The 27,131-nt window shown below is 39.8% G+C and overlaps 1 protein-coding gene across 2 annotated transcripts in view; it reads right to left on the bottom strand.

Moving 5' to 3' along the window:
* The window catches only part of LOC126299379 (neither inactivation nor afterpotential protein G-like), a 222,235-nt gene that overhangs the window by 156,885 nt on the left and 38,219 nt on the right, over positions 1–27,131 (bottom strand). For both annotated transcript variants that reach the window (XM_049991242.1, XM_049991243.1), the window contains exon 4: positions 26,415–26,636. In XM_049991242.1, the coding sequence (XP_049847199.1) occupies positions 26,415–26,636 (222 nt within the window). The remainder of the gene's footprint in view (positions 1–26,414; positions 26,637–27,131) is intronic.

Genomic DNA, 27,131 nt, shown 5'->3' with positions numbered 1-27,131 from the left:
AAATATTTGTTAAGAACCTGCGTTCAGATTTCCTTAAGTAAGTTCAATATCAGTTTACTTTATGCATCCCAAATATGGGATAATGGCATATTACATTATCACTCCTTTGAACTTTTTCTCCAGGGTTACATGCTAAAATGAAATATTTCCTTTTGTATATTACAATTCCAATTAGATAAAAGTATGTCATGTGGACTTACAATTGAAGAAGTTATAGCAGAAATGGTGAGCTATGAAGTGAATGAAGACAATGTTGATGACTTAAAATTTGTGATTATTCCACCCAGTGTTGGTGAAATAAAAGATGATGAAGACATTGAAGAAAATACACTGAAGTATGACTATATTGTAGAAGATGTAGCAGGTACTTTAGGACTTATAACCAAAAGAAATGAAGTTTATGTTACTGATTTACCTCCAGAAGCTAAGCAAAGAAAAGTATTAGGACATGGACTGTAAAACACAAAACATAACAAACACATAACACAAATGTAAGTGTTATAAATGTGAACCAACATACACAAACACTAATGAACAAGGTAAGAGCAATGAAAATTATGTTGTAGAATGTCTAGCTAATAAGACGGTGCACCAGGCATTTGAGGTATGGAGTGTGTTATACTTACAACTCAGAAACCACCATTTACTTTCACTATGTAATATTTTTATTGGCCCAAGATAAATCAAAACACAAAGAAATAGTTTTCGACAATCACGGTAACAGTCATGACGAAAGTCTCACACCAACTAGTCAACAACCAAAGTAAGTAAAACGAAGTACAAAAAAGCAAAGATATTAATATTTTCTGGTAGTTCTGCCACAGAGCCCCCCCTCCCAAGGAGTGCGGATCGCATAGGAGGAGTGATGAGGAGTAAGTGATAAAGGAAAGGTAAACATTTAAGGCATGATGTAATCTTGAAGTCTGAGAGATGGTCGTACGGTGCATCCAGCACGGGCGATAGCAATAGGGGTAGGAGGATTCAGGGAAGACGAAGGAGAAGGGGGGGGTTACTCTTATAAACAAAACATTATTGGAGTCTACATCGGCTGAAATATCATTTTGTGGAGTACCAGGAGCCACATTGAAGCACTGTAATAGCTTAATGTTTTTCTGGTCAGATGGCACAGAATTGTTTTGAATTTCAAATTAAAAAAAAGAAAAGTGTCCACAAGTTGTATTTTTATAGAGTCCACATCATAGTCACTCAAGTTCACTTGAAACACTAGTTCATTACTGCTGGCACTTGGAGGCATGAAGTATTGAAGAGGGGGGGTGGGGGGGGCTTGACTTTCAGAGAGTGTTTGATTAGCTTGTGGAGAAGGAAGAGGACAGACCTCTGAAGTTTCCTGCAAAACAAATTCATTACCGTGTACGTCAGTGTCGTTAAGGATCGATGCTGGTTTCAAGCACTCAATGGACACGACAGATGGTTTGTTCTTAAAGAGGATCATATAAGTATTTTCAGAGCATGACAGGACTCGGTATGGGCCAGTGTAGGGTGGAGGAAGGGGTGGACACATGGCATCTTCTCAAAGCATCACATAGTCACAAGAACTGAGATATGGGTGAATGAAAACCAGAGAAGTAGCATGCGATCGAGGTTGTGGAAAACGTAACTTGGTGATATGGTGTCGAACCTGTCGTAACAACACGGGAAGTTGATCCTCGGGAAGTTGATCATTGGGAAGTTGATCCTCAGGAAGTAGAGGAGGATTATCAAGAAAATCCACCAAAAGTGAGAGGTTTTCTCTATATACCATCTCAGCAACTGACGCTTTAAGGTCTTCTTTGAAAACTGTCCTCAAACCTAAAAGGACCCAGGGGAGTACCTCAGTCCAAGAGGAAGAATGACACATGAGAGCGACCTTCAGTGTATGGTGCCATTGTTCTATTAGGCTGTTAGATTGCAAGTGATAGGCTGTAGTTCTGAATTTGTTGATACCACACAGTTGACAAAGGCGTTTAGATTCAAACTGTGTCCCCTGGTTTGTGGTAAGTGAAGTAGGGCAACCAAAATGAGAAAGAAAATGATGGACAAAAGTGTTAGCTACAGTGTCGGCCATAATGTCCATGATGGAGATAGCCTTGGCCCAATGAGTGGTATGATCTATCATGGTCAGTAAGTAACGGATGTTGTTATATATTGGTAATGGACCAACGATGTCCAAATGGACATGACGGAATCTACCTGAGGGCAAAGTAAATTTGCCTAATGGGGGCTTAGTATGTTTGTGTATTTTGGCTCTCTGGCAAGGTATGCATGCTCTCGCTCACCGATTACAATCTCTGTTTACATTAGGCCAAACATATCTCTCGGTGACGAGGCGTGTAGTCACGTGAATTCTCAGGTGAGCGAGATTGTAGACTGTGTCGAAAATGTCTTTCCTAAGAGCTTTAGGGACTATAGGACGAGGATGACCTGTTTTAATGTCACAATACAAAGAGCAATAATCATTAGAGAAGGGAAGTAGAGCAATTTGTAAGGAAGTATCAGAGTCAGAGAGAAAGTGCTGTATCTCTGGGTCGGATAGCTGGAGCTCGTGTAAGCGGTGAGGATCAATAGCTGTCTTCAGGGAGGACAGGCCTGACAGGTAGTCTGCTGCAACATTGTCATTACCCTTGATATATTGAAAGTCTGAAACATATTGTAATACCAAATCCATATGGCGAAACCTTCTGGGTAGTACATCTAATGCTGGTTTGCGGAGAGCCTCAACAAAGGGCTTGTGATCTGTGAAAACTGTCAGAAGTCAGGCTTCAATATCTGTATGAAAGTACTTTATGGCCTCATAAATGGCATAAAGTTCACGATCAAGTGCAGACCACTTTTTTTGCGTTTCGGTGAGCTTTTTTCAAAAGAAATGCAGGGGTGTAGTACCTGTTGGTAGGGTCTGTTGCAAAACTGCGCCAATGGCATTATCGCGAGCGTCTGTGGTTATTGTCTGGGAGGCATCAGGGTGAGGGTGAGACTGGGTAATAACGTTTACCAAGCTGTACTTAAGTGAGTCGAAGGCTCACTGCATGGTCTGATCCCATTCTATGTGTCTGTCACCTGTGGTATTCTTTCCCTTTAAGGCCTCAGTGAGAGGGGCTTGAAGAGAGGCCACATGTGGAATGTGGAGTCTAAAAAATTTACCATTATGAGGTATCTACATAACTGTTTATAGGTTTGAGGGAGGGGAAGGCCAAGTAATTGTTGTACTCTATCTGAGGTGGGACGAATGCCCTCTTTATTGACCAAATGTCCCAGGAAAATAACCTCTAGCTTCTCCAGTTAGGATTTGTCATGATTAATCTCAACTCCATGTCATGCCAATCTACCAAAAACCTGTTGGAGGTGTTTTTTGTGTTCCTCAGCAGTTGTGAAGAAAATAATTATGTCGTCTAGGTAGGCATAGCAAAAATTAAGGCCATGTAGAATGGTGTCAATGAATCTTTGCAGGTCTGGGCAGCATTCTTCAATCCATAAGGCATAAACAAATATTCATATAGTCCAAATGAGGTGATGATAGTGGTTTTGAGGATATCTTATGGGTTCATCGGAATCTGATGGTATGCCTTTTTTCAGTCTAACACAGAGAAAAAATTGGCACCGAACATGGATTGTGAAAAATTGTGGAGATGTGGGACAGGGTTTATCAAGTATTGTTGTGGCATTCAAACGCCTATAGTCTCCACAGAGTTGAAAGGAATTGTCCTTTTTGGGAATGACATGTGTTGGGGAAGACCACACACTGTCCAAGGGGTGGACTACACCCAAGCGTATAAGTTAATTAATACATTCTTTGGCAGCAGTAAGTTTTTTTGCATTGAGACATCGGGGGCGAGAACAGACAGGTTGTCCCTCAGTTGTGTTAAGCCTGTGACAGACGTCAGTAGTAAAGGCCTTGATTTTGTGAACAGTTGTGGCCGAAAAACATGGGGGGATGAAGGAAGGAGCGACGTCAACGTCGGTGCGCGATAAGTACGAAAGAGAACTAACCTGAAATACGTTATCATTGAATGGTAGTTCAGTGAAAGCTGTAGTGTTGTCCACTGAGCTGTGCTGTGCGACAGCTGGCGGGGTTCCATTGACTATGGCTTTACTGCATGAAGGAATCATTGCATGCGCATGCGCGGCGTTGCCTGAAACAGCTGTCGCCTCTGTTTTTAGATGAAAGTTGGACGGTGAAGCACAGGGTGGGGGGTTGCTGGGCGGGTTACCATCTTTGCTGTCTGGGCCGTGGCAGGTGCTGCTGTGGCTGTGTATAAACAGCGGTGCGGTATGCAGGTCCTGTGTAATTTCATGCGTGAGTTTACTTTTAATCTTGATCTCCTCTCTAAACCTGCGCAATTCATCAGTCAGGACATCACAATGTTGAAGTAGCTTCGCATTGTCTTCGGAGAGTTGGCCGATTTCAAGGCATTGCATAACTAAGTTCAGTACAACAGCTTTGGCTTCCGCAGATAGAATAGAAACTGTCTCTTTGTCTTGTTGATAGGAAGTATTCGAGTTGCATTCTATCGGTGTGGATGGGGAAAACCTTGCCGAAAATTTTTGTTTTTAAATCCACTGAGCAGGGGGCAGGTGTAATTAAGTCCAAAGAAAAGTTATGAGCAGTTAAGAAGTCCAATCCTAATACTGGCTCATCAATTTCTACTACCGAAAATGTACATTCATAATTATGTGTATCATCGAAGTATATGCGAAGTTGCGTTACACCATAAAACTTTAATGAGGAATTGTTGGCTGCCCTGATTTGGTGAGGCGAAAGTGTGTTTGTAGAAGTGACCATTGAACGTGGAATGATGCTCACATCGCCACCAGTGTCCACTAAATATCATTTCTGAGAAGCTATATCCTGGATATACAAAGGTCCGAGAGAATAATTCGGAAGTACTAGACTGTGATCTGTTAGGCGACTTGACATCACAGTGCGGACAGGTGCACCTATAGCGGCCAGCAGTGCAAGTTTGGACACATTGCACAGGGTGAGCACCAGCTCCTGGCTGTATTACCGTAAACAGAGTGATACCAGCAGAGAGGATAAACTTGCTGGACCTGTATTGTTACCGGGTGAAGGACGTTACTTGAAGCTGTGGTATGGGATGGTGAAGGACGGTGTAGAATCTGGTGCTCAGCCAGTGTACTCTGTGTGTTGTTTTGGAAAGATCAGCCTCTGCTATGTGGGGGAGGTGTAATATCGAGGGGGACACACGTAGATAAATTTCTTCTGTTGATTATCTTATATGTGGTGTCAGCCAGCAATAATTTCACTTGTAGATGTTCCTGATCTTGTGATAGGAGCTGCAATTGGATAGCTTGCAGCAGTTTTGCAACCCAGAAAGAAAGTAAAGCTTCATCTGGCATAGTTTTGCCATCGAAGACTGCTCTGATACATAGCCACAGTTGTGAAGGAGTCGAGTCTTTGAGATGTACATCTTGCAGTAAGTATAAAACAGACTGTTTTGTAGTCTTAGCTAGACGTTCGAAGATCTGTTGTTTTGCCAGTGTGTAATGATTTGCGGGGGCCACCGACAGCACAAAGTCCTGTACCCACTCAGTGTGGTCCTCTAGGGCATTAATAAGTGCAATAAATTTAGCACTGTCTGAATCAATGTTTAGGGCGGTGAATATAGTCTCTGTCAAAATAAAGCACGTATGCGGATTGTCCATCATGAACCTTGGTAATTTAGGAATTTTCTCACTCTTGTGTTGTGGATGGAACAAATTTGATAGCAAAGTGGACGGGAGTGGCAGAGTGCTTATGAAGCTGTCACTCGAGGCATTGGCGGCAGCTAGTTTAAACACGGCAGGCGTGGGAGGCATGGCATGCGCAGCCGGGGCTGCGGAAACAATCGGGGAAGGATGACTGTCCAACCAGTAATTGTTGTTACTGAAATTTGTACCCATCTGCTTTTGTAGTGAGTCTTGTAGTGGGTGAGGAGAGAATGTGTCCAAAACCGATTTATCAGCAATATATGGGGAGCTCCAAGTGATCTGTGGGCTCGAAAAGTCTGTGAGATTCATAGTGTTCGGGCCCTGTTGCACACTACATGTCACCGGAGGTTGTACATATAATGCACTGTGAGTCACAAATTTAGGCACAACACTCATGATTGGTTTGTTATAGACAAACATAGAAAAAGATTTCATAGAACGTGACTTCACTGATGATGTTGAAACAGTCCACAACGGCATTGTTGATGACGGAGAAAACTCCACGGCGTTGTACTTATCTTCCAATTTTATCCCAGTTGTTGGTGGCGTTGTGCATAGGAAACCGTGGAAAGGCAGTGTAGAGGCACCATTAGTATCATTTTGTAGACTGAAAGGAGCGGAAGGTGAGCAATGTGGAGATGTCGAAGTAAATGGCCACAATGTTGAATCGGACATATGTTGTGAGTCGGAGGCCACCAGTATGGCGTGTGTTATACTGATAACACAGAAAACACCAATTATTTTCACTATGTAATATTTTTATTGGCACAAGATAAATCAAAACACAAAGACATAGTTTTCAACCATCACGGTAACAGTCATGACGAATGTCTCACACCAATTAGTCAACAAACAAAGTAAGTAAAACAAAATACAAAAAAAAGCAAAGATATTAATATTTTCTGGCACTTCTACTACAAGTTTGAAAAGAGGAAGGTTGTGCGGGATAAGTTAGAAAGAAAGAAATTAAAATTTTGTGACCAAAGTATATTATAAATGAACTGGAGGGTCAAAACTCTGAGTTCTATCACTTTACAAATTTCAGAGAAGTGACTGTGGGCAAACCTGCAGTCAAGGAAAAATGAGTTGAGAAAAGACTGAGAAACTATTTGTGGCATCTAAAACCAGTACTGGAATGGGGAATTGCTGGAATGTGGATACATGTAATCTGCTAAACAAATTCTGTCCACAAAAATGTACCTTTGGTTTTTACCTCAGCAGAATGTTGTTATGCTTCTTACTGAAATATTTTTCTGAATATTTTAAAAAACTGAGAGTAATGTAGTTTGTCTCAGTATTTCTGGATCATGTATATGAAAATTACTACATTAAAATGTCTGTTAGTATGCACACTATTTACTTGCAAGTTGCTTCAAGGTGACATAACATCTCTGCTAAATTTGATTAACAAAGCAATGATGAAATTTAAACTATCACATCTCAAGTGACCATTTAAGAATCCATTCTGTAATAAACCACAAAAGAAAATTCCATAAGATTCTTTTACTATCCAGTAGCCATGGTAGGCACTGTGGAGGTTATCAACCAGCCTATGTGAACAAAACAGTGTGTACAGTTAAAATGTGCATTTTATAATGTAGAGGAACAGTCAAAAGGCTCAGTAAAACATAACTGTGTCATTATATAAAGGGGCAAAAACAGAAAAAGAGTAATAGAAGAGAATCTACAGACTTCAAGAATTCACTTACCAATTTATTCTGAACAATTATGCACATGGAAGTTACCAGTACAATATCTTTCTCTTTTTACTTTTATTATTTTTATTTTATTTATTTATTTATCTTTTATGGGAGCTTACAGAAGAAAGATTAAGGTTTAGCACATGTGCACAATCTTATTTGGATGCTAAATTATGAGAAACAACAGTAATATGTTATTCACTGGACTTGCCAGGTAGTTACCCAGGTTTCCTTTTCTTACAGAATAGTTGTGGTTAGTCATTAAAGTGTGAATTTTACCCACTTGAGGATCATCTTATCAGCTGTGTATGGATAACTAGGGCTCATTATACAGTTCAACTAGGCATTGTATATCTCTTTTGTAGAACAAAATTCACTTCACAACAGCATCAAAGGTAAATATCAAAAGGGAATTTTTCATTGAACCTCATGTGAAGAAGCTGATTCACCCCAATGAAGTGTTTCATATATTCTTAAAAATAATATTCTTATAATGCAGAGTACAGAATGACCAACAAGTGGTAATGTTTTTCTTCATCTTTTCCACTACTTTATATGAGGAACTTTGATATTTGCAGCTTCTAAGTAAACATTTTCAAATGCTTCATTGTTTATTTCAATTCAAATCTTTTTGTCTTCTGTTAAACCCTTTCTGTGTGAACCTTTTAGTTGTATTTCCAATAGTTGTGTTTGACATTAAGTTCTCACTGGAGTGGCCTGAAGACTTCAGGGTATCTACAACATCACAATTTTTCCCAGAAGGTAACAGTTCCACCACTCTATTATTACATCGATGCTCTATTGGCCTATCTAACAGAAAAAAAACCAAAGAAATAGGGTTTTCTGGTGATTTTAATGTAGATTTGCTTAAACACTCCTTCAGTAAAAACTTATTGCAGTCAGTAAAATAATCAGTCAGCTTAATTCTACTGTAAACTTTCCAATTGCAGTAGCTAATTGTTTAAAAACAGCTATTGATAATATCTTTATGGAAATGTCTAAAGAATGAAATTATACTACAAAATAGTCTCTCAGCCATGACATGCAGTTCTTTTTATTAAATGTTAATGCTGATCAGGATATAAAACCCACTAAATCTGAGTCCAAGAGGGTACTCAGGAAATCAAAAATTGATTAGCAAATGCATGGTGGGAAAAAGATAATCACATCAGATAACAAAATAAAGACAATATGCAAAATTTAAACTGGTGACATCACAATCATTCCGCTCTATTGTTCAATATGCTTGGTATCCCCATGTTGATAAATCTTAGAACATATTCTAAGCTAAAAACATAAGGAGGTATCTTGAACAGAATGATCCCCTCTATATCTACATCTAGAAAGATATTCCACCAACCGCCATACAACGCATGCAGGAAATTACCTTCTACCACTACTAGCCATTCCCTTTGTTTCCCACTTGCAAACTGAACATGTGAAAAATGATTTTCTCTATGCCACCATATGAACCCCAATATTGCCGAAATTTTTGTCATACAAAATACTCATTGTGTATTTAATCTATGTGTATGTGTCAAGTAACTAACTCTGTATTCAAACATTACTGGATTTTATTCCCAACTCATTCATATTAACGTACATTTTTCTTCATTTAGAATCATTCTGCAGTCATCCACAAAAGCTGGTTTACAGCCATGTACACACAGATTAAATATCTAGATGTAGTGTTGCAAAGTCAGCTTTTTTTTTATTGGAGGAATTTTAAAAAAAGTGCAGCTTATGTGTAAGCAAGATCACATAAAAACACTTGCAGAACTCATTCTTGAGTGTTGCTCAAGTGCTTGGAACCAACTCCAAATAGGATTAAAGGAAAACAATTCAGAGGTTTGGTTCAGTCCACAGGTGAGTATTATAGAAATGCTCGATAAATAAAATGGGAATCCTTGAATGGAAGGCAATGTTTTTTTTTTTTTTTAATGAAATGCTATTGAGAAAAAAAAAACCAAAATAAAGACAATATGTTGTTGTTGTTGTGGTCTTCAGCCCTGAGACCGGTTTAATGCAGCTCTCCATGCTACTCTATCCTGTGCAAGCTTCTTCATCTCCCAGTACCTACTGCAACCTACATCCTTCTGAATCTGCTTAGTGTAGTCATCTCTTAGTCTCCCTCTACGGTTTTTACCCTCCACGCTGCCCTCCAATACTAAATTGGTGATCCCTTGATGCCTCAGAACATGTCCAACCAACCGATCCCTTTTTCTGGTTAAGTTGTGCCACAAACTCCTCTTCACCCCAATTCTATTCAATACCTCCTCATTAGTTATGTGATCTACCCATCTAATCTTCAGCATTCTTCTGTAGAACCACATTTCGAAAGCTTCTATTCGCTTCTTGTCCAAACTGTTTATCGTCCATGTTTCACTTCGATACATGGCTACACTCCATACAAATACTTTCAGAAATGACTTCCTGACACTTAAATCTATACTCGATGTTGACAAATTTCTCTTCTTCAGAAACGCTTTCCTTGCCATTGCCAGTCTACATTTTATATCCTCTCTACTTCGACCATCATCAGTTATTTTCCTCCCCAAATAGCAAAACTCCTTTACTACTTTAAGTGTCTCATTTCCTAGTCTAATTCCCTCAGCATCACTCAACTTAATTAGACTACATTCCATTATCCTCATTTTGCTTTTGTTGATGTTCATCTTATATCCTCCTTTCAAGACACTATCCATTCCATTCAACTTCTCTTCCAAGTCCTTTGCTGTCTCTGACAGAATTACAATGTCATCGGCGAACCTCAAAGTTTTTATTTCTTCTCCGTGGATTTTAATTCCTACTCTGAATTTTTCTTTTATTTCCTTCACTGCTTGCTCAATATACAGATTGAATAACATCGGGGAGAGACTACAACCCTGTCTCACTTCCTTCCCAACCACTGCTTCCCTTTCATGTCCCTTGACTCTTATAACTACCATCTGGTTTCTGTACAAATTGTAAATAGCCTTTCACTCCCTGTATTTTATCCCTGCCACCTTCAGAATTTGAAAGAGAGTATTCCAGTCAACATTGTCAAAAGCTTTCTCTAAGTCTACAAATGCTAGAAACTTAGGTTTGCTCTTCCTTAATCTAGCTTCTAAGATAAGTCATAGGGTCAGTATTATCTGACGTGTTCCAACATTTCTACGGAATCCAAACTGATCTTCCTCGAGGTTGGCTTCCACTTGTTTTTCCATTCATCTGTAAAGAATTCGTGTTAGTATTTTGCAGCTGTGACTTATTAAACTGATAGTTTGATAATTTTCACATCTGTCAATACGTGCTTTCTTTGAGATTGGAATTATTATATTCTTCTTGAAGTCTGAGGGTATTTCGCCTGTTTCATACATCTTGCTCACCAGATGGTAGAGTTTTGTCAGGACTGGCTCTCCCAAGGCCATCAGTAGTTCCAATGGAATGTTGTCTACTGCAGGGGCCTTGTTTCAACTCAGGTCTTTCAGTGCTCTGTCAAACTCTTCATGCAGTATCGTATCTCCCATTTCATCTTCATCTACATCCTCTTCCATTTCCATAATATTGTCCTTAAGTACATCGCCCTTGTATAGACCCTCTATATACTTTCTTCACCTTTCTGCTTTCCCTTCTTTGCTTAGAACTGGGTTTCCATCTGAGCTCTTGATGTTCATACAAGTGGTTCCCTTATCTCCAAAGGTCTCTTTAATTTTCCTGTAGACAGTAGCTATCTTACCCCTAGTGAGATAAACTTCTACATCCTTACATTTGTCCTCTAGCCATCCCTGCTTAACCATTTTGCGCTTCCTGTCGATGTCATTTTTGAGAAGACTGTATTACTTTTTGCCTGCTTCATTTACTGTATTTTTAGATTTTCTCCTTTCATCAATCAAATTCAATACTTTTTCTGTTACCCTAGGATTTCTACTAGCCCTTGTCTTTTTACCTACTTGATGCTCTGCTGCCTTCACTACTTCATCCCTCAAAGCTACCAATTCTTTTTCTACTGTACTTCTTTCCCCCATCCCTGTCAATTGCTCCCTTATGCTCTCCCTGAAACTCTGTACAACCTCTGGTTCTTTTAGTTTATCCAGGTCCCATCTCCTTAAATTCCCACTGTTTTGCAATTTCTTCAGTTTTAATCTACAGGTCATAACCAATAGATTGTGGTCAGAGTCCACATCTGCCCCTGGAAATGTCTTACAATTTAAAACCTGGTTCCTAAATCTCTGTCTTACCATTATATAATCTATCTGAAACCTGTCAGTATCTCCAGGCTTCTTCCATGTATACAGCCTTCTTTTATGATTCTTGAACCAAGTGTTAGCTATGATTAAGTTGTGCTTTGTGCAAAATTCTACCAGGCGGCTTCCTCTTTCATTTCTTACTCCCAATCCATATTCACCTACTATGTTACCTTCTCTCCCTTTGCCTACTACCGAATTCCAGTCATCCATGATTATTAAATTTTTGTCACCCTTCACTATCTGAATAATTTTGTTTATTTCATCATACATTTCTTCAATTTCTTCGTCATCTGCAGAGCTAGTTGGCATATAAACTTGTACTACTGTAGTAGGTGTGGGCTTTGTATCCATCTTGGCCACAATAATGCATTCACTATGCTGTTTGTAGTAGCTTACCTGCATTCCTATTTTCCTATTCATTATTAAACCTACTCGTGGATTACCACTATTTGATTTAGTGTTTATAGCCCTGTAGTCACCTGACCAGAAGTCTTGTTCCTCCTGCCACCAAACTCCACTGATTCCCATTATATCTAACTTTACCCTATCCATTTCCCTTTTTAAATTTTCTAACCTACCTGACATTCCATGCTCCGATCCATAGAACGCCAGTTTTCTTTCTCCTGATAACGACATCCTCTTGAGTAGTCCCCACCCGGAGATCCGAATGGGTGACTATTTTACCTCCAGAATATTTTACCCAAGAGGATGCCATCATCATTTAATCATACAGTAAAGCTGCATGCCCTCGAGAAAAATTACGGCTGTAGTTTCCCCTTGCTTTCAGCGGTTCGCAGTACCAGCACAGCAAGGTCGTTTTGGTTGTTGTTACAAGGCCAGATCAGTCAATCATCCAGACTGTTGCCCCTGCAACTACATGGACCTTGCCGTTGGTGGGGAGGCTTGGATGCCTCAGCAAAGACAATATGTCTGATATAATATAGGAGGAGACTGTTAAAACCTGACATGAAGAGGAGCTTTGTTAACAGTTTGCAGTGGGGCATTGTGTCAAATGGTTTCCAGAAATCAAGGTATATGGAATCTACCTGTTGCCCTTAATCCATGGTTCCCAGGATATTTTGTGGGAAAATGGGAAGTTGAGTTTCACATGGAATTCAAGGCCAACAAAATCTTCTTGACTACCTGTTAAAATAGCTACTGTCATGAAAGTACTACCTCCAAAACCATCACTTACAAAAACTGTAAAATCAAAATGACATCCTGTTAATACATGGGACCTCCAATAATGATTTTTTGTTTATTTGGGGCACCATCAACTTCAACTGTAATTGGTTTCAAGCTCCTCCAAAAGGGTTATAATGTCAACACCAATTTCTACTCGACAGACCTCTGAAATGCCGAGAAGACATCATAGGAAATGTCCATCTTATATTCCTATTTACAGGACCTCAAATGCAGTTATAACTGAAGTTTCTGGTGCCCCAACTAAACAACTTATTTGAGATCCTAATGTATTTTTTAACACTATTTTTGGAGGTAGTTCTCAGATGACTGTAGCTATTGTGGCAAGTGATCATGTTGGATGCAAGGCACTCAACCATGGTTTTCACAATGTGATAACACACTTAGAACTTAGAGAACAAGAGTCCAGAGGACCCAATAACTATCTTAAGCAGCCCACAGTGGTTACAAAACTAAAAATAATTGCTTCTTGGCTTTTGACAAGATCGGTGTTGTGATTATTCAGTTTCTCCCAGCATATTTTTCTGCTTGAACAGCCCATGGGTGTACTGTCAGTCCACTATGGACACTATGGACTGGCAGTACACCTATGGACTGTTCGAGCATGAAATATCAATGTTAATTTTTAAATTAAATCACTCTTTATTGTCTTTATTATCTATAAATCTGTACTGGTTTGTGAACAGTATCTTTCCGTGTCAAGAAAATTTATTTATATTTGAACTTAGAATATGCTGAAGAATTCTAAAGCAAACTCATGTTCAGGACATTGGTCTGTAATTTTGAAGGTCCGATCTTTAACTGTTCTTGTATATAGGCATCACCTGCACTTTTTTCCAGTCACTTGGGACTTTGCATTGAGCGAGAGGTTTCCTATGAATGCAAACTAAGTAAGAAGCCAATTTCAAAGAGCACTCTATATAAAACTGAATTAGGATTCCATCTGGGCCTGTATTTTCAACTCTTTCAGTTGCTACTCCATGCCAAGGATGCCTATTTCTGTGTCTTCCATATGGGAGTCTCTGTCATGGTCAAACAATACTATGTCTGCATGATCCTCCTGCATGAATGATTTTTTAATTGCAAAATTTTAAACTTCAGCTTTCTTACTGCTGTCTTCTATTGGCACCTGAGACTAACCAGTGAGTGATGGAATACAAAGCTTTCATCTGTTTAGTACTGTTATGTATGATCAGAATTTTCTCAGGTGCTCAGCAAGATATTTCACATAACACATAACTTGGAAGTTCTTGTATGATTTGCAAATTGAGCTTCTTATAGATGAATGAATTTCTACTAACTTTTGGCTGTTGACATTTCCATGGTCTTTTTCTAACAGGGACTGCAACAATCTCTGTTTCTCATAATGTTCTTGATTTTTGTTGTTAAACCATGATTTTACTTCTCCAAAATGTGATCAGTTTATACTTCTCCTGTATTTTGTCTATGTGCATCATATTAGAACTAAATTGCACCTATTTATTGTTGAAGCACAATGCTAACAACTGTTTATCTGCTATTTCCAACCATAAAAACACTCCTAGGTTTCTTGGAGGATTTATCAACTTCAGTAACTATCATCACTGTGATGAGATCATTATCACTATTCCCAGTCTCCATACTGACACAGTTGATACGGTCAGGCCTGTTTGTAGCTACAAAGTTTAAAATATTTCCATTGTATGCGGGTTGCCAAACTAGCTGCTCAAGATGACTTCATAAGACTGTCTGTCCGTACCATCTGCAACTAATCCATAGACATCACAGTCTAGTGGCCTACAAGTAAACACACATGACAAGGTTACTTCTCTGCTTTTGAGCATATACTTTCTTTGACGGAATCTACAATTTTTATGGGGGAATAGGGCAGTTGGTAAAAACATTCAATGATTAACTGGCATTCACCTACACAGGTTAGTTGCATCTATATAACTTTGTAGTCAGATTCAATTTCAGATTTTATAGACACAATATTTTTGTCGGTTGTAATGAACATGCCTCTTCCTATGGTGTCTAACCTGTATTTTCTATATACATCCAGGCATCATTAAATGCTTCAAAGCTTTCTGTTTTGGGTTTCATCCAGTTTCTTGTTTCTGATTATAATTTGTGTGCACCACTTTTCCTCAGGGGCAGTAAATTCAGGGACTTTGTTATGAATGCTTCATGAATCTACTGTTAAAATCTTGACATTCAAAGTGTCTTTGCTTTAAACACTACCTGACTTCACTCTCTGTGTATCAATTAGTGCACATTTGTTAAAGGATTTCAAACTATTGCCTAGCCTAATAATCATCCATGTGAAGCACGCAAGTACTATGCTGTCTGAGTAGCTGGTTGCTCAGTGTAGTGTACCCCTTACCTATGAAGGAGAATCCCACAATTTCCATCCCATAAAACAGATCCAGTAATATGGAACCAAAATGATCAGAGAATCAGTAGAGCCTCTGATTGAGAACCTCCAACTGACTCCGGATCAAAGGACCCAGATCAATTCAGGGGACAGTGCTTCAAACTGTAAGTGCTGCTTGCACCCAGTGAGTGAGCGTAGCAGTCTTCACCACTTGCACCAGTCACCTGTATGAACTGAGGATGGCCTCTAAACCCAAGTGACAGGTGCCACTGGTGTCACAAATTGAAGATAGTCACAGGGAGATCCTCCTCCACATCTCAGATAAGGCCCACCAGCAGACATACTAATTGCGCATTTGACTTCTTTCCAGCCCCAGCCCTGGTTGCTTTTTCTCTAAGGGGCTCCATAACATGCCTAACATTGGAGCTGTTGATAACTAGCAAACACATACCCCCAGGCACCTGCTCAGATCCTACTTATCCACTCATAGCATGAATGCGTGAGGCTAGAAGGCCAATCCGGACATTCACCCTCCACCTCAGGTGATGTGAACATGTTACAACCTGCTACTCATTCTGTAGTAAGCATGGTTCACCTGTGTCAGGTCTACTCAATGGTGCCTCAGCAGCAGAGCCCTTGTGCAAAAGAAGTGATACCTGAGGCGTGCGATAACGTTCTCGCTTCCCACGGCCAGGTTCCCGGGTTCGATTCCCGGCGGGGTCAGGGATTTTCTCTGCCTCGTGATGACTGGGTGTTGTGTGATGTCCTTAAGTTAGTTAGGTTTAAGTAGTTCTAAGTTCTAGGGGACTGATGACCATAGATGTTAAGTCCCATAGTGCTCAGAGCCATTTGAACCATTTGATACCTGAAGCATACTATGTGATTACTAGTTTCATTGTCAGCAATACACTTTGAGGCAGCAGCCTGCAGACCTAGCCAGCTGTGTCTTCAGCTGTTCGCAACCTGTGGTCATTTTCTCCCATGAACTCATGCAGCAGTACACTCTACTAAAAATTGAATGAAAACAACAGGTAAGGAAGAATAGGAAAAAATGAGCTCTGTTGTCTTTTGGACCAGGATTTGTACTATCAGACTTGTTATGAAAGTGTGGATTCTGAAAACACTGGACATTTGAACTGCTTTTCTCATATGACATCCTAAAAGCTCTGGATCAAGGTAGACAGGTATATGGAGTATCTCCTGACTACCAAAAGCATTTGATTAAATACTACACCAGTAACAAAAGTTTGATCATATGGCGTGTAAAAAAAAAATATTTGACTGGAGTAAGGATTTCGTGGTAGCAAAGATGCAGCAAGTTATCTTGGATGGAAAGTCATCAACAGCTGTAGATATAACTTCAGGTGTACCACATGGAGGTGTGTTGTGACTCTTACTGTTCATGCTGTATACTAATGACTAAATTAATAGTGACCTCAGAGTTTCTTCAGATGATGCAGTTATCTATAAGGGAATACTAAGTTTAAAATTGTGACAAAAATATTCTGTTAGATCTTAATAAGATATCAAAGTGCTACAAACGTTTTTAAAATACTTTCATTGTTCAGAAATGTAAAATTTGCACTTCACAAAATGTAAAAACACAGATATCCTCTGATAACAATATCAGTGAGTCACAGCCAGAAACATTCTACTCATACACAATTTGTAGGGATATGAAATGGGATGATTACATAGGTTCAGTTGTGGATAAAGTAGGGGAAAAGGGGGAGGCAGGTGCAGGCTTCAGTTCATTTTTCAGGTACTGGGAAAATGTTGTCTACATCTACATCCCACAAGCCAACTGACAGTGTGTGACCTGTGCAAACCTACTTACAAATTTTCAAGATCCAGTATTTATTGAGGAATCTAGAAAAATGCAACAACCCCCTACATATTGCTGACAAAGGGATTGCAATCACCAGATTAAACTGATTACAGCATACAGAGAGGTATTTAAGTAATCATTCTTCCCATGCTTCACACTTGAATAGAATGGAAAGTACCCTCTATCATGCACTTCTAAGTGGTTTGCAGAGTATACATGTAAATTCAGAAGTATAAAAATTTGTGAAAATTTTTGAGTTATTTACAGATTGTGTGAGGACAAAGAGAACAAGCATAATTATGGTAAACTGCACACTGATATGGCAAAAGTCATACCTCTTAATATTATTTCAGACACCTTTTTGCCTAGCAGAGTGCAGCAACTTGATATGACATGGTTATTGGAGGTCTCCTGCAGAAATATTGAGCCACGCTGCCTCTATAGCCATCCATAATTACGAAAGTGTTGCTGGTGCAGAATGTTGTCCACAAACTGACCTCTTAATTATGTCCCATAAATGTTTAGTAGGATTCATGTCAGGTGATCTGCATGTTCAAATAATTCACTCAAATTGTCCAGAATGCTCTTCAAACCAGTTGCAAAAACTTGTGGCCTGGTGATGGGGCACATTGTCATCCATAGCAACCCAATCATTGTTTGGGAACATGAAGTCCATGAATGGCTGCAAATAGTCTCCAGGTAGCTGAACATAACCATTTTCAGTCAATGATCGGTTCAATTGGGCCAGATAACCCAGTCCATTCCACATAAACACAGCCCACACCATTATGGAGCCACAACCAGCTGGGATAGTGCATTGTTGACAACTAGGGTCCATGGTTTCATGGGGTCTACACCAAATTCAAACCCTACCATCAGTTCTTACCAATGGAAATCAGGATTCATCTCACCAGGCCACAGTTTTCCAATCATCTAAGGTTCAACCAGTTTGGTCATGAGCACAGGACAGGCACTGCAGGTGATGTTATGCTGTTGCCAAAGGCATTCATGATGGTCCTCTGCTGCCATAGCCCATTAACAGCAAATTTTGCTGCACTGTCCTAATACTAACATTTGTTGCACATCTCACATGGATTTCTTTGGTTATTTAAAGCAGTGTTGCTTGTCTGTTAGCTCTGACAAATCTACTCAAACGCTGCTGCTCTTGGTCATCTGTTGCTGTGTTGTCTATGGTCAGATGCAATGCCTGAAATTTGGTATTCTTGGCACACTCTTGACAACATGGATCTCAGAATATTGAATTCCCTAATAATTTCAAAAATGGAATGTCCTATGCAATGCATCTAGCTCAGACTACCATTCTGCATTCAAGGTCTGTTAATTTCCATCATGCAGCTACAGCCATGTTTGGAAACTGTTTTGTATGAATCAACTGAGTTCAAATGACAGCTCCCACAATGCACTGCCCTTTTATACCTTGTGTATGTGATACTACCAACATTTGTGTATGTACAATCACACAAATTATGTCACCTCAGTGTAAATTTATTGTGAATGGTAACGGCTCTATAAATGGGTAGAGTATAGTGGATTTAAAAATTTAGATGATGACATCTAAAAGTACCAAATATGTTACATCAAAGAAAATTTGAGCCATTGCAACACTCAAACTCACTTTTCAGCTTTCTGTGATCAGCTGCACTAACAAATGGATTAGCTGAACACACTTTGAGAGCCAGCTCAAGCTTCATAGTCACTGATGACTCATGATGATAGTGATTGATAATTTATGAACATTGCTACAATGGTTTTCTCATGAGATTCCTGGGGATAGTGTTACTTGAGAAATGGATTTTTAGAAGAACAATGGATTACTCTGCAACAAGGGATATATATTGATCAAATTAAATTCAGTGGAATGAAATGAATGGATAAACAAGAATAAAAGTGACAGAGGTGGAAAGGTAACTTCAATGATATCATTTCATGTCATCACAAGTTCACTGAGCTCATTCCTCTCAATCCAGTTATTTCATTTCAGTCAAATTAATGCAATCAATTAATATCTAAAAATAGGTTTATTAGCACTAGTGTTAATTTGAAGGGAACATTTTAATCCATTCTCTTAGATAAAGTACTGAAGCACTACATTCTATTAAAGATTTATTCTATCAAAAATAGATTTTATAAGACTAATATTTGAGAAAACTGGTACACCATGAAAGATAAGTACAAGGGTTGAATGAAAAGCAAAGACTCCACCTTCATTAATTGAGTTTGGATGGGAATTTTTTAATAAATCAAATGCAGACATAATCCTTAGAATGTGAACTTTAATTACCAATATTCACTTTTCCACATAATCACCAGCCAATTGGATACATTTCTGCCAATGATGAACAAGTTTTCTGAAGCCGACACAGAAGAAGACCCTTCTTTCTTCAACCACAGTCTCACAGTTCTCTCAATGTCTTCATCAGAAGCATGATGATGTCCCCGCAAATCACGTTTCATTATTGGGAATAGATGGAAGTCAGATGGTGCTAAATCTGGACTGTATGGAGGATACTGTATGGTGGTGAGATTCAGCCTCTGAAGTTCTGCTGTGGTGGCAGGTGAAGTAGGTGGTTTGGCATTGTCATGCTGCAGGAAAACATTTCCCTTTCCTATCGCACCCTTGCTAGCCATCATTTCAGAGTTCACAGCATTGTGATGTAATGCTCTGAATTTATTGCTATTCCACGATCAAGGAAATTAACATGGGTAACACCATCTGCATCCCAGAACACAGTGGCCAAGATTTTTCCAGCTGAGGGCTGCATCTTGAATTCTTTTTCTGGTGAGAGTCTTCGTGTCGATATTCCATAGACTAACATTTCATTTATGGGTTGTAATGGTGTACCCATGTTTCTTATCCTGTCACAATTGAATGGAGAAAGGTGTCACCTTCATTCTCATAATACAAGAGTAGCGCCTGGCGAATTTCAATTCTGTGCACTTTCATTTCAGGAGGCAGTATCTGAGGTACCCATCATGTGCAGACTTTCTGATAGCCAAGCAAAGCAATAATATAACCCACACATTCTTGTGAAATGCAGATTGTGGTTGCAATTTCTCTCTGAATGATAGAATGATTGTCTTGAATCAATCTGTCAACATTTTGCTTGTGAAACTCGGTGGTTGCCGTCACAGGACATCCAACTCCTTGATTTTCATGCAGGTCAGATGTTCCCATCTCAACAGCTTTAAACTAACTCACTCAACGTGTTATATCCACAGTACTCACATCAACACAATTACCATAAACTGCTTTCATTCTCTGATGAATCTCCTTTGGGGTGACACCTTCTGCTGTCAAGAATTCAATGACTGCACATTGCTTAAATCGTATTGACAGATCGTCTGTGCAGTGTTATATACTTTACACTGTAACAACACAACCATTCAATGTGAAGGCTTCCTGCCAACTGGAGCTGTAGAGCAGAGGCTATGGAACAAGCCAGTACCTGCCGCATACTAATGCTACCAACTGTTGAAGAGTTACGAAGGTGGAGGCATTACTTTACAGTCAACCCTTGTATGACTGAACTTATCACAGATTAGTTACATGAGACATTATTAAGACAGAAAAACCGTTTACAGTATCTAAATTAGAGAATTCAGCACATTATAAAACCCCACATGCAACATCTGTAGCATCAATATATGGTGGCATAAAATTGAGGAGGGTACAAATACATTCTCAAGGTACCTTTCTGTTTGCAGTTGGTACCGAAGTCAAGAGTGCTCTCCAAATGACTGCAGTGAACATGCTGCTAGTCAATTATTCTCAAAAAAATCTAATGGGTACCAGGTCAGGTGAATGTGTAGAAGAGAGATGCAGTGGCAGTCACTACTCTACAGGAGACACACGCAATCCTCACTGTATATGACTGGGCATTTTCCTTCTAAAGTATGGTACAAGCACTTAAAGTAGCTTTTGGTCCCACACCTCCACGGTGTATCAGTAGCTCTTTAGCTTGTCCTCAGTATGTAGTAGTTAATACTGCATACACAATGCAAAATACCTGTTATGGTGATTAACACTGCAGGATGTCAGACACAGCTCTCCTTAAAGAATACATTATTGACAGGGCTGCCCACAGTATTAGCCTCAGCAGTGTTTCCAGTTTGGTGCTCAAGTATTGAACAGCTCCTGCTAGGCAGGTAGTGTCATGTTGTACATGCCACTCATCCAGTCAACTACTTCTGAAGGGGTGGAGTGGATGCAAACATGTACTTCCACCTGATAGGCTAGTGATTTAAAATGACCGAGGAGAAAAACAGATTATTACAAGAAAATTTGCTAATAGTCACAGGTTTTATGAACCTGATAAACTCCATATATAGCTCAGTTTCCCTGATGTAAGACTTTTCTTTGAACTGAACAGATGATGTTTTCCTGGAGAGAATTCAACTGATAAATTAAATGTTAATGAAGTATTTGTAGTTTAACGGATCCTATGATCAATAACTTTAATGAACACCATTTCCTAAGGAATGTAATTTGATGAATTAAGATAAATTAGACCACCCCACAAACTTCAAATTAAACAATACTGTACAATATTGTAACCTGTAAAAATGAACTCCATCAAATTCCATGAGGTGTGCTGTACTTGCTTACTTGTATTTTTCTATCCAGTTTTAATGTCTTTCACAATGCAATTCCTTCTCAGACCTTACTTCTGAGTGCACAAGTGCTAACACACCTTCAGTTACAAAGCACTGCTACCCACATATGCACACACAGACACTTGTAGGAAATAAATAAATACACAGAGGCAACCACCACACAGTCCAGAAATGCAAAGGATTGTCTATTCTTTTTTTCTTTTCCAATATTTGGACAGGTATCATATTCGAAAATATGTATCAGGCTGACTACAATGTGGCAGTTAAGGACTTTATCTCACAAACACAGCAAGGTGACTTCCCTACTCTGCATATTAGCCAGATCAGTGTTAAGCACTGCTCTACTGGCTGTAACCACAGGAGATAATGAAGCAGTGCCTGTTCCACTTAGGATGTAGAAAGCTGGATACTCTCCCTCTGTTTTCTACTCTCATCAGTAACTAATTTTTTTCCTGATTTTTATCATATTTTCAATATATTTAGTTATGTAAGGAGTCATATATTAAAAACAAAGATTCCAAGACTTACCAAGCGGGAAAGCGCAGGCAGACAGGCACATGAACAAAACACACAAACACACACACAGAATTACGAGCTTTCGCAACTGGCAGTTGCTTCGTCAGGAAAGAGGGAAGGAGAGGGAAAAATGAAAGGATGTGGGTTTTAAGGGAGAGGGTAAGGAGTCATTCCAATCCCGGGAGCGGAAAGACTTCCCTTAGGGGAAAAAAAGGACAGGTGTACACTCGCACACACACACACATATCCATCCGCACATACACAGACACAAGCAGACAGAAAAAAATATGTCTGCTTGTGTCTGTGTATGTGCGGATGGATATGTGTGTGTGTGTGCGAGTGTACACCTGTCCTTTTTTTCCCCTAAGGGAAGTCTTTCCGCTCCCGGGATTGGAATGACTCCTTACCCTCTCCCTTAAAACCCACATCCTTTCATTTTTCCCTCTCCTTCCCTCTTTCCTGACGAAGCAACTGCCAGTTGCGAAAGCTCGTAATTCTGTGTGTGTGTTTGTGTGTTTTGTTCATGTGCCTGTCTGCCGGCGCTTTCCCGCTTGGTAAGTCTTGGAATCTTTGTTTTTAATATATTTTTCCCATGTGGAAGTTTCTTTCTGTTTTATTTACATATGTAAGGAGTCACATATACTCTAATATGTTGAAATGTTATAAAAACTGTAATTCCACTTAAGTTTGTTGTTCACTTGGTTATATTGAATGTGCTGATTTCAGTGATTCAATTAGTTTTACTAGAAGTTCTGTTAACTAAAAAATATGGCTAACTGAAGTTAATACTACAGTTTATATGTACTATATTTGGTGAGCTAATATGTAATTGCAGCTATATGGACCTACACCATTTGAAAGGCAAATGTTCTGCCTTCATGGTAACATACTTTGATTTATGTGAAACTAAGTAACTTATGAAATAATTGGCACTGAATGTTCACACATTCACAATTTTCCATTGCCAATTCTGCCCCAGTCCTTGCTAGATTCTGCACTTTGATGCTGTACTTCTGTTGCTATATTTTTTTCCAAATATATTACACCCTCATAAATTGATAAAGTGAATAGCTAAGATTTTGAATAATTTATTACAATGTAAAATAATTTTCAAGATGGCAAACATACTCATAAGTGAATGGAAGCATGAAACAGTTCTATACACTTTTATAATTTACTAACCTTCAACATATCCCATAAACTAAACAACTGTTAAAATTAATAGTCCATTCAGAATGAAAGAATGTAATTCAGTTGTTTTTCAAAATAAGACATAGTTTCTGAGATCAACAAATCAACAAACGTATGCACACTAGTCTTTAAATAGCCCACACCATCCCAAAATTAACAGTCTAAATAAGCAAGTGAGATCTGTGTAGATTAGAGTCTTTGAGGTCCAGTCATCATGTTAACATCTCTATGTTAGTGCAAGTAAGAGTCTGCAACTTGTATATATTCAAAACTATCTGAGGCAAAATTTGCCATAACAAAGTCTGCAATCAGGACCCTTCAATTTCTGGATATGTATTGTGTTGTGTTTAGTAGTTGATTTTATCATTGTGGTAACTTTGCCGAAAACTGTATTGTGTGTACAGTTCATTTCATATTTTTAGCACTGCACATTTTTCCACTGTGAGGGTCAACAAACAGAGCATAATTGAATAATAACTGGTTTATTCCCACCTAAATACGTCAATGAAGGAAGAAATGCAATCTCCTATCTGTATAAACTTTGTGCTATAGGACTGGAACTGGTCCTCACAAACATTATAATTCTAATAGAAGTGGAGAGAAGCCATTTAACCCCAAATACTGACTAGTGTGCATAATTTTGCATAATCCATCTTTTAAATCAAGTTTTGGTGAATTTAGCAGGCAGGATATGGTACTTCAAGAACCAAGGAACCAAGGATAATATCATGCACTCTGAGGCATTTGTGGTTTCTAGAGAATGTAAATCAAGGCAATGACACACTTGCATTCTAGTCTTGCATTCTAGTCTTCAGCAAATGCCACCATATATTCAGTCCGCAGCTCGCGGTCTCGCGGTAGCATTTTCGCTTCCCGAGCAAGGGGTCCCGGATTTGATTCTCAGCGGGGTCTCGAGATGACTGGGTGTTGTTCGGTCATCATCATCATCATTGATACCCACTACGGTCAGAAAGAGGCAATGGCAAACCACCTCTGCTAGGACCTTGCCTAGTACGGCGGTGCAGGTCTCCCACATCATCCCCTACAGTCTGTCAAGGGTTATGGGACCTCATCATCATCATCATCATCATCATCATCATCATCATCACCATATATTCAACATACAGGTCTTAACAAAGAATCAGATTAACACTGTGGATGATGTTGCATATTAAATTACGGCCAAGTGATTATATTGGCAAGTAATCCATGCTGTAGTCAAAACAGATTATCCAGTATGCACCTGTTACTATATACACTCCTGGAAAGGGAAAAAAGAACACATTGACACCGGTGTGTCAGACCCACCATACTTTCTCCGGACACTGCGAGAGGGCTGTACAAGCAATGATCACACGCACCGCACAGCGGACACACCAGGAACCGCGGTGTTGGCCGTCGAATGGCGCTAGCTGCGCAGCACCGCCACCGTCAGTGTCAGCCAGTTTGCCGTGGCATACGGAGCTCCACCGCAGTCTTTAACACTGGTAGCATGCCGCGACAGCATGGACGTGAACCGTAGGTGCAGTTGACGGACTTTGAGCGAGGGCGTATAGTGGGCATGCGGGAGGCCGGGTGGACGTACCGCCGAATTGCTCAACACGTGGGGCGTGAGGTCTCCACAGTACATCGATGTTGTCACCAGTGGTCGGCGGACCGCAGCGGCGCACGGATGCACGCCAAGACCGTAGGGGACAGCACCGCCACTTCCCAGCAAATTAGGGACACTGTTGCTCCTGGGGTATCGGCGAGGACTATTCGCAACCGTCTCCATGAAGCTGGACTACGGTCCCGCACACCGTTAGGCCGTCTTCCGCTCACGCCCCAACATCGTGCAGCCTGCCTCCAGTGGTGTCGCGACAGGCGTGAACGGAGGGACGAATGGAGACGTATCGTCTTCAGCGATGAGAGTCGCTTCTGCCTTGGTGCCAATGATGGTCGTATGCGTGTTTGGTGCCGTGCAGGTGAGCGCCACAATCAGGACTCCATACGACCGAGGCACACAGGGCCAACACCCGGCATCATGATGTGGGGAGCGATCTCCTACACTGGCCGTACACCTCTGGTGATCGCTGAGGGGACACTGAATAGTGCACGGTACATCCAAACCATCATCGAACCCATTGTTCTACCATTCCTAGACCGGAAAGGGAACTTGCTGTTCCAACAGGACAATGCACGTCCGCATGTATCCCGTGCCACCCAACATGCTCTAGAAGGTGTAAGTCAACTACCCTGGCCAGCAAGATCTCCAGATCTGTCCCCCATTGAGCATGTTTGGGACTGGATGAAGCGTCGTCTCATGCGGTCTGCATGTTCAGCACGAACGCTGGTCCAACTGAGGCGCCAGGTGGAAATGGCATGGCAAGCCGTTCCACAGGACTACATCCAGCATCTCTACGATCGTCTCCATGGGAGAATAGCAGCCTGCATTGCTGCGAAAGGTGGATATAGACTGTACTAGTGCCAACATTGTGCATGCTCTGTTGCCTGTGTCTATGTGCCTGTGGTTCTGTCAGTGTGATCATGTGATGTATCTGACCCCAGGAATGTGTCAATAAAGTTTACCCTTCCTGGGACAATGAATTCACGGTGTTCTTATTTCAATTTCCAGGAGTGTATGACCCTTTTCTGTCTGCTGATTGTGCACACATTTCATTGTCTCAGAGCCATTAAACAGAGGCTAATAATTCTGCTCAATTTGAGCTCAATAACATGTCAATGTCAAGCTCTTCAATGTCAGTGAGACATACTGCCACTCAAGTTCAGGTTCATGTGTATGTTTCATTGGACAATTGTTTGATGAGTGAACTCAGCACAGCATTGACCTTTCTGGTCACAGAAGATGTGGTGCAGCTGGGTCTTACACATATTCTATATCTGTGCAGTTTTATTCACTTGTTATTGATACTTATTTGTATATGTATACTTTCTTAGGACTCATTCTGACCACTTCAATTGTCACAAATATTACTATATTAAAAAAAATATTTTTCTAAAATAATCACTCTCAAATCTTACAATAATTAAAAATAATTTGAGAACTTGAGCCACACCTTTTCAGTTGTCCTGTGGTAAATGCCATTTTTAATTCCACATGTTGTAGGCATACAACTGCCTTCCAGCTTTTCCAGGTATGGCTGCATGCTGCTCAGGCCCCAGCCTTTTGCTCCATTTTCTTCCCAATGCTTGAAGTCATTCGGATGTCCAAAAGAGTGCACCATATAATTTATTTGGCCACTTCCACCTAGACCACGACCACGAGGCCATGCTGAAACCTGTAGAGTAACAAACATTGTACTTCACTTTATATAGAAAATAAAATTCATAATCACTGTTCTAAAATGATTATGGTTGTTCACAAATAGTAATCTAAATTTTTGCCTAATGCTGGAATTTGCAGAAATTTATAGCTATAAAGTTTTCAGCTGCAATGTTAACATTATAAATATACCAGACGAATATTATTTCTTTCTGCCACCTAAATGAAATCAGAAAAGTACTTCCATTTCTAGTTAAATGAAGTAGCACTCTTCTATATTTGTTTGAAAACCTGATGTTTAAATGAATGAAAGGATAGTTCATTTTAAGTCACAGAAACAGTAGTCAACCTGTTGAAACTGTAAATGTGAACTGAAAAGCTAGTAAAATCTCACCAATTTGATGGGTAACAGATAATTTATTGATCCCTTCAGTTTCTGATTTTTACAGCCTTCTAAAAATGTTAACACTGAGTCTTTCCTTTTACAATTCAAGGATAGCTCCACCCATAC

Source organism: Schistocerca gregaria, chromosome X (assembly GCF_023897955.1).
Source record: "Schistocerca gregaria isolate iqSchGreg1 chromosome X, iqSchGreg1.2, whole genome shotgun sequence".
NCBI lineage: Eukaryota > Metazoa > Arthropoda > Insecta > Orthoptera > Acrididae > Schistocerca > Schistocerca gregaria.
Note: the sequence above shows the minus strand (reverse complement) of the source record. Positions and strands in the feature narration are given on the sequence as shown.